Consider the following 13792-nt stretch of genomic DNA (forward strand, 5'->3'; position numbering starts at 1 on the left):
TATTTGTTCCCCTGCATGTAATGTGACCGACATCAGAGAACCACGAACATGCAAATATGTTACTGAATAATTAAAATAGTTATTTTTAAATCTCAGGGGTACTTAAAGTAAATATATTAGGTAAAAGAGGTTCAGATGACAGAATAGTTTGGGAATGCCTGCATTGCATGTGAAAAAACGTGAATTTGTGCACTCAAAAGGCAAAACCCTTCCAAAGGCATATTAATACATGCTTAAATAACCCACAAACAAAAAGTGCGTTCATCAGTAATTGATGCAGTGTTGAAATATTGAGAAAAGGCTTCTTAAAACTGAAATGATTTTTGTAAATCCGGCGGTCAAATGCTGTGTGGCCTCCTTAAATTTGTCTGAAACTGAAGACTTTCTGAATGTTTATAAGTGGAAGGCTATTTTAGAAAGGAATATTTCAAAGATCAAAAAGAGAGGAATTAAAGGATAATCAATAAATTATTAATAATTTATTGCTATTGTGTAAATAATACGCAAGCATGTAATAAAAAAGTAACTAATCTAAGTACGACCATTTTAAAATGTAATTTGAATGATCAATAAGATGGTTTATTTAACAATGTATTACTATCTTTGGAAGACTTTTGCACATTTAATGTGGGGATTCCCAAACTTTTTTTTTTTTTTTATTAATTAACACATTTGCACGGTTCAAATGAAATATTTCATTTTTTTAGGGTTTTATTTTGATTGATGATATTTTAGAATTAATTAATTTTTAAATTTTTATGATTCAATTAATTATTAGCTTTCCTAAAAGTAATGAAAAAATACTCTGATTACATTGTGTAAAATGTGTAATGTATTATGTTACTAAATACAATTTATTTTTTTTTTTTTGTAATTTGGAATGCCACATGACTGATGGCAGAATGAGTCGCAAGTTAATATACTGAATAAATACTTGAATAAACTCCTAAACTCCTAAGAGTCTTAGCGAACACCCGTCTTTCAAAATGGAAACAATAAAATATGTGATAAATATGAAACGTGAAAAGATTCAGACTGCGTTTGCATGATAACATTTTAATGTGAGGCACCGTCGAGAGCTACGGTATGTCTTGCCTTTACAAAGGAATGGACACACTGGACGTCGAGAGTGGCAACTGTGTACAGTGGGGAATAAAACCATAACATTGGTCCACATCCACATTTCTATAGCTTTACACTCAGACCAGCTGAGAAAGTGAATTAAGAATTTGTCTTCCTAGCCACTGAACAAGAGGACAATATTTCAAATCGTCTCGGATGACAGTATGCAACAGAAACATACAAGTTTTCAGATTTGGGTGTAAGATACATACTACAACTAGTCAACACTTAAATAGCAATTAAAAGGGGATTAAAAGAACACTGAATACTGTTTTCTGTAAGAGGCCAACTCAATGAACTCAACTTACAGGGAATATACAGGTAGTGGTTATATTTTCAATAAAGGTTACCTACTAACTGTACGGGGTGTGAAATTAATATTTTACACTCTTGCGATCACACTCGAGTGAAATGTGTGAGAGTCCAGAGAGTTCTCAGTGGGTTGAGAAACAACAGCTGCACTGACAACATCAATCTTTTAATGGTTTTCATTGGCTTGCCTCTGTCACATATGGCAGCAGCCTATCAGATGAAGAACTTAATAAACCCGCTTCAGCTTCCATTTATACCTTCCACCAAAGAGGCTGCCATCAAAGTGGAAACGAGGAACTGTCGTGTATTCCCGCAGAGAAATATCTTGCAGACTCAGAACGAATGTTAAAGCTGGATATATCTAAGACCGATGGATGAGTAACTGAATGCCTACACAATACATGGATTTAAAATACAGAGAAAACACACACTTGGTAAAAAAAAAAAAACACTTTGCTTATTTACAGATTAGACAGTCTCTCGGCGAGTTGTCAGGAAAGTTCAAATGATCCACTCCAGAAGGCAACAGGTCCCGTCTATGGATTTTACAGACACAAGGCTATTGTTTACAAAACGGTTGGGAGCCGGTATTTGAGCTAAGCTCAAACACAAAGGTTCTTCTTTGAGAAGAAGCATCTGTGTAGTAGGATTGTATTTTTCTTCTTAAATGGTACGTCCTGAAGCAGAGCCCAGAGCATAGTGCTATACTGTTCATGAACAGCCAAACGAGGACAGAGTTTTGAATGTTAGTCTGGCATGTCGATGCACAGTTTGGGCGGCGGCACAAAGTATTTGCCAGGACTCTGGGTGATCACCACACCCGTCTTCTTACGAAACATGGGAGGGATTTTAGGCACCTCGTGGATGGGTAATTCCTCGGACACCTCTGAGTCTTCGTGGTGTAGGTCATACGATATGTTGCCATATTCCCTCAGGAAGGGGAAGAGTTCAAGAAGAAACTGGCAGAAGTCTTTGCGAATGCCGAACCACCCTGATACAGAGGGAAATGAGAGAAGAAGAGCAAGTCAGTACTGAAACAAAATTAGGTTAAAGGGATACTCCACCCCAAAATGAAAATTTAGTCATTGATCACTTAGCCTCATGTCGTTCGTCTTCGGAACACAATTTAAGATATTTTGGATGAAAACCGGGAGGCTTGTGACTGTCCCGTTCGTCTTCGTAATAAATAACAGTGTCAAGGTCCAGGAAAGTATGAAAGACATCGTCAGAATACTCCATCTGACATCAGTGATTCAACCGTAACGTTATGAAGTTGCGAGATAAATAACTTTGTAAGTGTTGAGGAAAAAAAATAACGACTTTATTCAACAATTTGTCTCCTCTGTGTCTCTCCGCATCACCTTAGATTTTCTAATTGAATCACTGATGGCTTTGTACGTGATGAAAACAAAAATAACGACTTTATTCAACAATACCTTGACACTTGTATTTATTTGGCAGTCTATGGGAAAACAGTGCATCAAGCCTCCCGGTTTTCATCCAAAATATGGCAGTTTAAATTCAGCTCATATTCTCCAAGATGGAACGAAGCTTTTACGAGGATTGGAACGACATGTTGAGTAAGTCGTTTTTTTACATTTACATATTTACAATCAGTATTCTTTTATCCCAAAGCGACTTCACAGTGCATGGAGGTATTCTAACGATGTTTTTTTTTTTTACCTTAACATGTATTTCCCTGGGAATCTATGGGACCACAAACCTTTTTTCATGCAAAACACAATCTGAAGATCCACTGAGCCACACGGGTTTGGAACGACATGGGGGTAAGTGATTAATGACAATATTTTCATTTTGGGGTGGAGTATCCCTTTAAAATACAGGACAGAGTAATTTTCTTTTGCATGATTTTTTCCATTTAAAACAAAAATTTTAGTTTTGCTGTAGTGAATGAAAAAACGGTTTCTGCTAATCATTTGTGATAGAGAGAAATGTTCGGAAGAAAATGCAAGTTAGAGAGAAACAAAATCTGTTGGATGACTTACACAGCAAAATTTGACACTTAAGGTTTGGGGTTTGTTTAAATCACTTACTACAAATAAGAAAAATAGTATTAGTAATGCCTTCTCCAGCAAACACCGCATGTAGTTCTTAGAAAGCTAAGTGTTATGATTCATTATAGACTATACTGGGAGGTTATCCAGTTTTGATTCATTATTTTTATTTAAAAATGATTTGCAAACATTTCTGAATTATTCTTGTCCAGCCATTATAATGAATGAGTAGCAAGAAGACAAAATTTGGGAAGCTTTTTAAAAAAGTATTTTATGCTCATCAAGGCTGCATTTATTTGATCAAAAATACAGAAAAAACAAAAAAAAACAATTGTGAAATATTATTGCAATTTAAAATAACAGTTTTCTATTTTAGTATACTTTTAAATATAATGTATTCCTGTGATGCAAAGCTGTATTTTCAGCATCAATACTCCAGTCTTCAGTGTCACATGATTCTTCAGAAATATTTCTAATATGCTGATTTATTATCAATGCTGGAAACAGTTGTGCTGCCTTAATATATTTTTGGAACCCGTGATACCTCAGGATTCTTTGATGAATAAAAAAGTAAAAAAGTACAGCATTTATTCAAAATAGAAATCTTTGATCACTTTTGATCAATTTAAGCAATCCTTGCTGAATAAAAGTATTAATTTCTTAAAAAAAAAAAAAAAAAAAGAATTATTGACTGAAAACTTTTTTTTGGTAGTTAGTTTTTTTTTTTTTATTTTAAATAAATTACGTTTTTTTATCATCCTGAAAAAAGTTTAACATTATCCAAAAAATACAAAGCAGCACAACTGTTTACAACATTGATAATAAATCAGCGTATTAATGATTTCTGAAGGATCATGTGACACTGAAGACTGGAGTAATGCCAGATGAAAATTGAGCTCTGCATCACAGAAATTAATTATATTTTAAAGAATATTAAAATAGAAAAACATTGTTTTAAATTGCAATAATATTTCACAATACTACTGTTTTTTTCTGTATTTTTGATCAAACAAAAGAAGCCTTGATGACCAGAAAAACATAAAACATTTGATCCCACACTTTTGAACAGCAGTGCAGTTAACACACGTCACGTACAGTGATTGCCTCCTTTCTGGCCAAACGTTGTCACCATTAGAGTCACCAAAGAAACCCAGAGAGGAACAAACACCGGGACGTAGTTGGAGTTGTAATGACCATCCAGCTTGTGAACGAGAAGAATCTGAAAACAACACAAACACCGATGAAAGTCAACCCTGTATCTATAAACGCTGAGCTCACAAAACAGAGGCATAAATGAACGACCGCATTCTTCAAAGAATAGTAAAAATGAAGGTTAACACCCATCTGGCTGTGATTAGGACCAATTATTATACTGATCATATTAATCAATCATAAACAAAACACTACTGAGTGAACTATATCCGGTAAACTGATACATTGCACATAGCTCATATTGCACATGAGTATATTTAACTAAAAGATACTGTTCCCTATTCTTTTTAGACTTTTATTTTTTATTTGTGTAGTTGTTATGGGTGGCGTTTCCCAAAAGCATCATAAACCTGTGAAGATCGTAGATCATCGGTGTCAAGGCATGCATTCTAATGAGATGCTACCTGATGAATATCTTGAGAAGCGACAATCTTGGTAGTCTAAGTCTTATCAGCTGCCCACAGGTTATTTCTGCACTTCACAGGGCAGCCAAACTGGTGACTTTAGCGCAGACACAGCATTCTCAATCTCTGTGTCGGGCGTGTTATAGCCATATTCAAATAATGGAAACACATTTAGTGAAGTGGAGCTCCTGCTGCACACAGGACAGAGTGTCTTGTGTAGAATGTATGAGTGAACCAATGGGCTCCATACGGTCCTATAAACTTTAACATGGACCTTTATAGTTATGCATAGTTTTGTGATTACAATTGGCTCAGTAAGATTTTTTTTTAAAGAAATTCATTAAGGATGAATCAAAAGAGACACAGTAAAGCCATTTAGAATGTAACAAAAGAGTTGTACTTTAAATAAACGCTGTTCTTTTGCATTTCTATTCATCAAAGAATTCCACAAAAATAAGCAGCACAACTGCTTTCATTTTCAATCACAATCAATTTTCAACATTGATAATAATCAGAAATGTTTCTTGAGCAGAAAATCAGCATCTTAGAGTGATTTCTGAAGGATCATGTGACACTGAAGACTGGAGTAATGATGCTGAAAATTCAGCTTTGATCACAGAAATAAATTACAACTTAAAATATATACAAATAGAAAACAGTTACTTTAAACCATAATATTTTTTTTACAATATTAATATTTTTACTGTATTTTTAATTAAATGAATGCCACCTTGGTGAGCAGAAGACATTTCTTTCAAAATTCCAAAAAAACTACAGACACCAAAGTTTTGAATTAAATATATATAATGATTAAGTTACTAATGTGCAAAAAGCATGAATAAAACAGTTATTAAAAACTGGTTCTGTATATTGAGTAAAGGACACAAACATTAAGATAATCTGTATTTAGACTTGCTTAAAAAAATCAGTATCGGCTGATCTCTACTCAAGACATGGCGCAGTGTCCTTAGCTTACTTAATGCATAAACACAACCGAGTAAAATATGAACGATGTTGGAATCAAACCTCAAAAGTAAGCAGGGGCACCACTATGGTCATCCAGCTGATCGCCATGGTGATGTGTGTTCGCCGCTGCTCGGCAATGACATCCATGGACCGCAGGAAGAGCACAGACCAGACAATGTAATAGAGCACCACCAGACACAAGAAGGACATGAGGATCCACAGCGGCACACACACCACCTGGAAACACACTGCTCTTACTCTCAGAACAAGCCACAGAGCTCAGATTACACACTAACTGCAGGTGACTGATGATTTGGCAGAAGTAAATTAATGTAGTTGGCGTCCTTACCAACCACGGCCAGCTGATGATCTTATCCAGTCTCAAAGCGATGAAGATGAACTGAAGAATATTTACAGAGCACAGAATCTCCAGCTGATGAGACAACACAAAGTAAGAGTGTACAATCAGGTTTGATTCATTTCTGTAAACACAAAGCTTAGGGAGATATGCTTGGTATCATGTGGGTGAATGTCACTGTGGGGCATATATATATATATATATATATATATATAAAATAAAAAAAATTAGAAAACATTTTTTATAGGGCTGTGTGATATTGCTTTGTGTGTAAAATCAATTAAAATTACATTTTAAAATATTTAAAAATGAAAATTTATATAACCAGTATATGCTTCACATTCTTTCTTGGAAAAGAAAGCATCACTACAACTTCTGAAAGTGACCAGCAGTGTTTTAGCATTACATAAAAAGTAGTCACAAATCTGAAAATGTAATTTTAACATCAACGTCAAGTACACTTTAAGTACTTATTCATATAACAGCAAAAACTATAGCCTAAGAAAGTTCAAACATGATTAAAGGCAAGTGAACAGTCAGTAAAAAAAAGAACAAATGCACAATTCACAAGCATAGATAAAATAAACACTAGTATTCAGGTACAGAAATTTAATAAGTGTAAAATAACACTGCATAGTGTTCAATGTATGAATAAAAATTTAGATTAATAGCTGTTTTGTTGTTTGATTAAGGCCAACACACACTGCATAGAAGTAGTCTATTATTAAGATGATTCAGATATCGCATGCTGTTGCGATATTTACATAAGCGATATTTCGATTTAACGTGCAGCCCTAATTGTTTATAAAGGAAATGGAGCCTGTTTTAGGAGCAATATTTGTTTAATTTAAAAAAAAAAAAAAAAAACCTGACAATATTTTATATATTTTTTCTTTACTATAATACAAAATTATAACAAAGTTATCATTTTTGTTTTGTTTTGTTTTATATAAACCTTTTATGTAAATGTCAAAACAAAAATAACTAAAAAGGCTAAAAAGGGGTTTTCAAGCATATAAAGGTTTAAATGTTTATTTAAGAATTTTATGACTATAATGCATTTTTTTCATGATTTACGTCATTCAGTGTAAGAACAGTTTACAAACCAAAAAATATTTTCAGTCTTATTTAGAACCAGAAACTTTAGATCTATTTCAGCATCACAGTGCAGCCCCTAAAATACTGATTAATTGTCATTTACTAGTCTTTGCTACTATCCTTCAAACCACTAGATTTTACCCCTCGGTCAACATAAAATATAATAAAATTAATAGGATCACTTATTCGTTTATATATTTTAATAAGTTCAGGTCAGAATAAATGTTTGTTAAAATATATCTGTCACACTGAATGAAGACAGAACATTATTTCGCCCATATTTTTTGACATTTTATCTTCACAAATATTATTTGAAACATTAAAGTAGATGCTTTACTCGTGTTTAATATGCATTCTATGTATATACAATCACTGTAAATTTAATTTGATGTAGACACCAAAATGCGACATCTCGTCTTTGACTCATAATCCAGTTAAAACTGTACATTATTTAGTTATATTAACAGATTAAAAATATACTATAGCAATGAAAACAACTGCGACAAATGGGAATAAGTAAACTGTCATGAAACCAATGCAAAAATGTAAAAAAAATATATATAGTTTTTATTTTGGCATGACATATAACCTCAACATAATTTGGTCGACTTCAACCGCGCTCAAAATGGTTGTGGTAGTGTTTTACAGACAAATCTTCTGTGTTTGTAAATCAGGGCTGATACCTCGAGCGATCGGTCGTGTCTGAATCCCCACACGCACGCCGCCACTGAGACGGGTGAGACGAAGAAGAGCGGCATGAAGACCAGGAGCCAGAAGTGTGAACCCCGCTGCACTCGGTCACACACCAGCACCTCGAAGGTGAGCAGGAGGAGGTGGATCCCCACAGCGATCAGCATGGCCTTAAACTCCACACAGGTCTCACCCTCGGCCCTAAACACAACGACTTACTGCATGACGTACACGGCCAAAATCACACTTCCTTAAAGGGACAGCTCACCCCAAAATGAAAATTCTGTTGTGATTTACTCACCCCCATGTCGTTCCAAACCTGTATGAGTTTCTTTCTTCTGCTGAACACAAAAGAAGATATTTTGAAGAACGCTGGTAACTGTTTGGAATCTCATACAGGTTTGGAACAACACGAGAGTTAGTAAATGATGACAGAAATTTTCTTTTTTAGGTGAACTATCCCCTTTATTTTAAGTCAACATGATATGGCATTCTCACACAGTTTACTAGTGTGCTGCTGGCAAGACTAAATCTATGGCTGGATAACATTAGCCAAATCATTACTGATTTTGATTTCGTGTACACATAAATTAAGCTAAATGAGACTAAGAATGCATATCAGGGTCATTTACCCTGACATATTAAATAATACCCATTTTTAAAATCGAAACTTTAGGGAAAATAAAATCTTGCATATGTATTTTGCGATTTGTGTCATATTTGATACATCAGGATTTTGGGCACTATAGTATGGTATACTCAGACTCAGAATCTGTAAGAAAAAACATTTATTCAAACTGAGGCCCAAACTGAGCAAACATATGCAATTTTGGTGCAGATGCTGATATGAATATGGCCAAAACGTAAGATGAAATTCTCATAGCTTGTTATCAATGAGATCTTTACTTACACAAAATATCTAATGAGTAAATATAATTTATGCCTTGGCATACATTTATATTTTACTATTACTGTACAGCGTATGAAGGCCTATTTTTGTCCTTTTCAGAGTTTCATATACCATTATCTACAAGAATGTGTTTACAAACACTGTGCACACATTTTTACAAGCATCTATCAAAAATTATTGTTGTTGGGTATCCATGTTATATGAGGAGTTTCCATAAAACCAGACGACATAATTTTTTATTATGCATTTTTTTTTTTTTTTGCATTTTTACATTTCCACACACAAAAAAACAAGCTATTTTCCTCGTGAGGACCAACTACATGTCCCCACAATGTCAAAAAAATTCAGGGACTTGTGGGGACATTTGACTGTCACAGAAAAATGACCGCAAGATACGTGAAGCTAGGGCAATATCTGGATGATGATCTCAAAAACTGAGGACAATGTTTTTGTTTCCATGTATTAAATACAAAAAAAGATACACTGGTAAAGTGTAATAATTAAAAATAAAATATCTGGATTGGAATGTATTGATGTATTTAAATCTTTGGGGAGTTTCAATGTAAGGATCATATTCTAGCTAGGTAATTCTGGTCTAAACTGTTAACAAATGCATCAAAAGAGCTGTATGAGACAGTAACAATAAGCGGCTTCATTAGAGACTCAATCCAATCAAATCGTGATCATAAGCAGGTGAAGAGTAGCTGTGTCTGACCTGTATTGCGGGTTGTGCGCCCAAACCCCGGTGCCCACGGAAGCCCCAATGATGACCATGAGCTTCCAGAGCCAGATGGGCGCAAACACTGCCCAGTAGCTCCACTGGATGATACCGTCCAGCCTCAGCGACAGCAGCACGGAGAAGAGCAGCAGACAGGCGTAGATCAGGAACTTACTGCAGGACAACAACAACAACAACAACAACAACACACATGCAGTCAGAGCACAAGCTGGACACGTCTATCAAGATCACGAGACGGGCCTGACTGAGACACAAAACAAAAAACCGTTCGCTGCTAACGTTAAACTGCGCGGAGACAAAAACAAAAGGCCTGCGCGGTGAACATTAGCAGCTAACGTTTAAGCTAACAAAGTGAATGGTAGCGTATTCAAAACAAAGCGCTGGGTTTCATCGTTCACGCAGCACGCACAGGTCTCACCTAGGGTTGAAATCTTGAAAAACGCCTCGGAGATTCATGGTGTCCTCTTCAGACCATAGTTAGATGAAGAGAGAAGGGAAGGCTGGCTAACTGACTGGCATTCACTTCAGAGCGGACAGTTGCTTGGCGCGGTGACGTCACACGCGGTTTACATTAGCGCTGCTCATGAAAACAAACGTTTATTGATTTCTAGGTCACTATGGACTAGAGAAATTAATTTTTATTTTACGCAATCACTGCATTATAAGGTTGCGTGACGAAGAGTCATTTATCGGGTTTGTTGAAAAAAATGTTAAAAATGCAATTTTTTTTTATCTCATCAGGAGAAAATCAGAAAACACACAGTTCAGTGTAGTAGAACCTATCCTGACCAAATACTTCACATTTCACATTCAAACTCTATGACATCTGTCTACTCTGCTATGATATATTTACAATGATGCAATGAAGCTCATTATAGCTAGAAAAGAACAACATGCAAGCAGAAGATCAACATTTAGGAAGAATGTGTGTATATAATTTATACTGGTTTATATATATAATATATACACACACACATACACAGTTGTGCACATAAGCTTACATACCCGTTGCAGAATATGCAAAATGTTCATAATTTTAACAAAATAAGAGGGATCATGAAAATTGCATGTTATATTATATATATATATATATATATATATATATATATAATATATTTACAAAAAAAATATTTAACATCAATGGGAATAAGTAAATGTTCATAATAATATTCATAATTCCTAATTTGAAAATGTATATGTAACCTTCACTTCAAAGTGAAGTTGAGAAACCATGATTAGGGACATGGGAAATTGTCTGTTAAGTGCTTTATTATTATTTTTAGGTACTATGTGGCATTAAAGATGATTAACACTGTATGTAAAATTTTGCATGGGGACATAAAATCCACCAAACTGTAGGAATGAGCCTGAACCACTTCACAAACTCCACTGTTAAAGTGCATGGGTTAAACTTCATATAAAACACCTTTTTGGAATCACAAAACTTTAATGTGTAAATCCTGTAATTTAAATAAAATAATAAAGGTGGTGATGTGGGCTGGTACACGAGTAACAATAACATGAGTAGGTGCAGAACAGGCAATAAAAAGATCCTTCCAAACACACAAGCCAAGATGAAAAATTTTTTAGCACATGAAAGGTCTATTTACAATAATATACACGAAAATATTTTAAAATTCAGTCACAATGTATGGTTACAATTTAAAGCGTGGTTACACACAATCAGTAACTGTAGGAACAATCATCAGCTAATGCATTTTTATTGAGCTTTCATATTTTTATATTAGTGCACAAGCTCCAGCTGATTAGATGCGAAAGGAAAGACTCCGCTGACGTAATACGCAATGCAGAGTGAGAGAAGAGCAATGACGAGGAGCAGCAACAGCACTCGCCAGAAACCAAGATCTTCCACAAACTCCTGCCACGTAGTGCGGAAGCTGGACAACACGCCATCGCTGTGATGCAGGTGTGGGTTGAGAAGAGAGTGGCTCTCCATGGCACTGCAGGAGACACAGCGGCCGGTAATGAGTAAAAACACTTATGAAGACCACTCCTTTGCAAGGAAAAAAAAAGTCTCATCTCACCTTTCATTCTCAGCCATGTGCATCTTCTCCAGACTGGAATGGGAGCTGCGGTTGAAGCCCTTCACTTCCTGTTCCTCCAGCCCCTCCAGCAGATGGAGCGCGTCCTTGTTCACACCGCGTCTCTTGGCCAGCACCAGCGGAGTGGCTCCGTTGTGATTACTGTTCAGATCAAAAAGCATGCACACGAAGTGGTCAGATTTTTTTGTGGTGACTAAAGGTTAATTCATGCATCTTCGCCGCTGTGCATCGGAACTGGCCCTGTGATACAAGTACTGTTAGTCAGGGGTTTACAAACTGGTGTCTGGTGTTCTGGGGATACAGGTGAGAGGTGATAAAGGGCCAGCAGAAAAAACGAGAGCAAAGAAAGTGAGAAGAAAGTAATACAAAAATACAATAAATAAATAGAATGTGATATTATGCTTAAAGACTGGCCAGAAATCCTGAGAGCAGTACTTTACAATTAATAACGTACACATTATTATTATTCACATTCACACCACTATTAATGTTTTTTTTTTAAATGTTAAAAAAAACTCTTACGGTCACCAAGACTGCATTTGATCAAAATACAGTTAAATATTATGAAATATTATTACATTTGAAATAAACTGTTTTCTCCTACGTGAATATACTGTAAAATGGAATTTATTTCTGTGATGCGCAGCTGTATTTTCAGCATCATTACTCCAGTCTTCAGTGTCACATGATCTTCTGAAATCATTCTAATATTTTCTGTGATGCGCAGCTGTACATTTCTGATTATTATCAGTCAAAAACAGCTGTGTAAAAACTGTGTTAAAAGAATTTATGTGTTTTTATTTTGTATTTTGTTAAATGTCTATACAGTCCCTTTTAACCAATTTGCTGAAAAGAAATATTCATTTCTTAAAAAAACAGTAGTGTACTGTATGTTTTTCAAATATCTATCTACATTTTATATTTTGTGATCATTGTATTTTGGGTTCTGATTTTCTAAAACGTAAACAAACTTAATAAAATATATGTAATTTTTCACTTTGTAATGCACCTTGGAATAGCTTGTGAATGCCACGGTATGTGAGTACGGTAATTCAGTATCATTATGAATAGTCACTGTACCGTGGTACCCATCACAGGATCATAAAGACACTGACCAGATGTCAATCTTGAGGCCGTTGGTCACCAGGAACTGGATGGTGTCTACATGGCCACACATGTGCAGTGCCGTGTTGCCCTGTGAGTCAGTGGCCAGCAGATCAGCACCAAACTTATGCAGCAAAAGAATCTCCAGATCTCCACGTTTCCCCGAGCGGCGGCCAGGTGCAGTCCGGTCCGTCCGCGGCAGTCCCGGGTGTTGGGGTCGAATCCGGACTCCAGGAGCCGTTTGGTGTGAGCGAGATCCCCGTCGATACAGGCCTGCAGCAGCGGCACGGTGGTCTGCAGGGAGTCGCTGATGAAGACGTAGGACATTCTGCACCTGAAATCAAAGATCTGGAGATAAAAAACACATTTAAGACAGCTGACATGACATCACAATGCTATAATAAAAAACTACTTCTCTAATTTCTTTATATTAATCACTATACAGTCATTATGACCCACATATTAATAGAAAATCTGTATTTTCACAAATCCATTTCTCACAACACAGCCATTAATGAACTGTACATACATTAGTTGCTTAAAAAGGCTATAAACACAGTTACAGCATCTAAAGCACAACTCAGACCTCTATGTTAGTATACAATGCTTTATGCACCAACCATAGGTTAAAGCTTCAAAAACTGTAAACGCATATTAAATAAAGGTTATTAAGTTATGCTGGAAATATCAATTACTCGACAACTAAACTTCACGAATGATTACTAGCTAGCGGACTTGCTTGGTCAACAAAACAAACACACAAGACACACGTGTCACCAATAACACCATCTAATAACTT

At 35.6% G+C, this 13792-nt stretch overlaps 1 protein-coding gene and 1 pseudogene across 1 annotated transcript; both read right to left on the bottom strand.

Moving 5' to 3' along the window:
• Positions 1-1036: 1036 nt before the first annotated feature.
• LOC122134704 (transmembrane protein 185-like) lies at positions 1037-10366 on the bottom strand. Its single transcript, XM_042711262.1, has 7 exons — positions 10245-10366; positions 9803-9979; positions 8171-8378; positions 6381-6464; positions 6092-6268; positions 4545-4668; positions 1037-2425 (listed from the first exon to the last, which is right to left on the bottom strand). The coding sequence occupies exons 1-7, from the start codon at positions 10280-10282 to the stop codon at positions 2181-2183; spliced, it is 1053 nt and encodes a 350-aa protein (XP_042567196.1). The 5' UTR covers positions 10283-10366; the 3' UTR covers positions 1037-2180.
• A 711-nt stretch (positions 10367-11077) lies between these two features.
• On the bottom strand, positions 11078-13742 carry LOC109045206 (annotated as a pseudogene).
• Positions 13743-13792: the final 50 nt, after the last annotated feature.

The sequence above is a fragment of the Cyprinus carpio genome, chromosome A21 (assembly GCF_018340385.1).
Source record: "Cyprinus carpio isolate SPL01 chromosome A21, ASM1834038v1, whole genome shotgun sequence".
Lineage (NCBI taxonomy): Eukaryota > Metazoa > Chordata > Actinopteri > Cypriniformes > Cyprinidae > Cyprinus > Cyprinus carpio.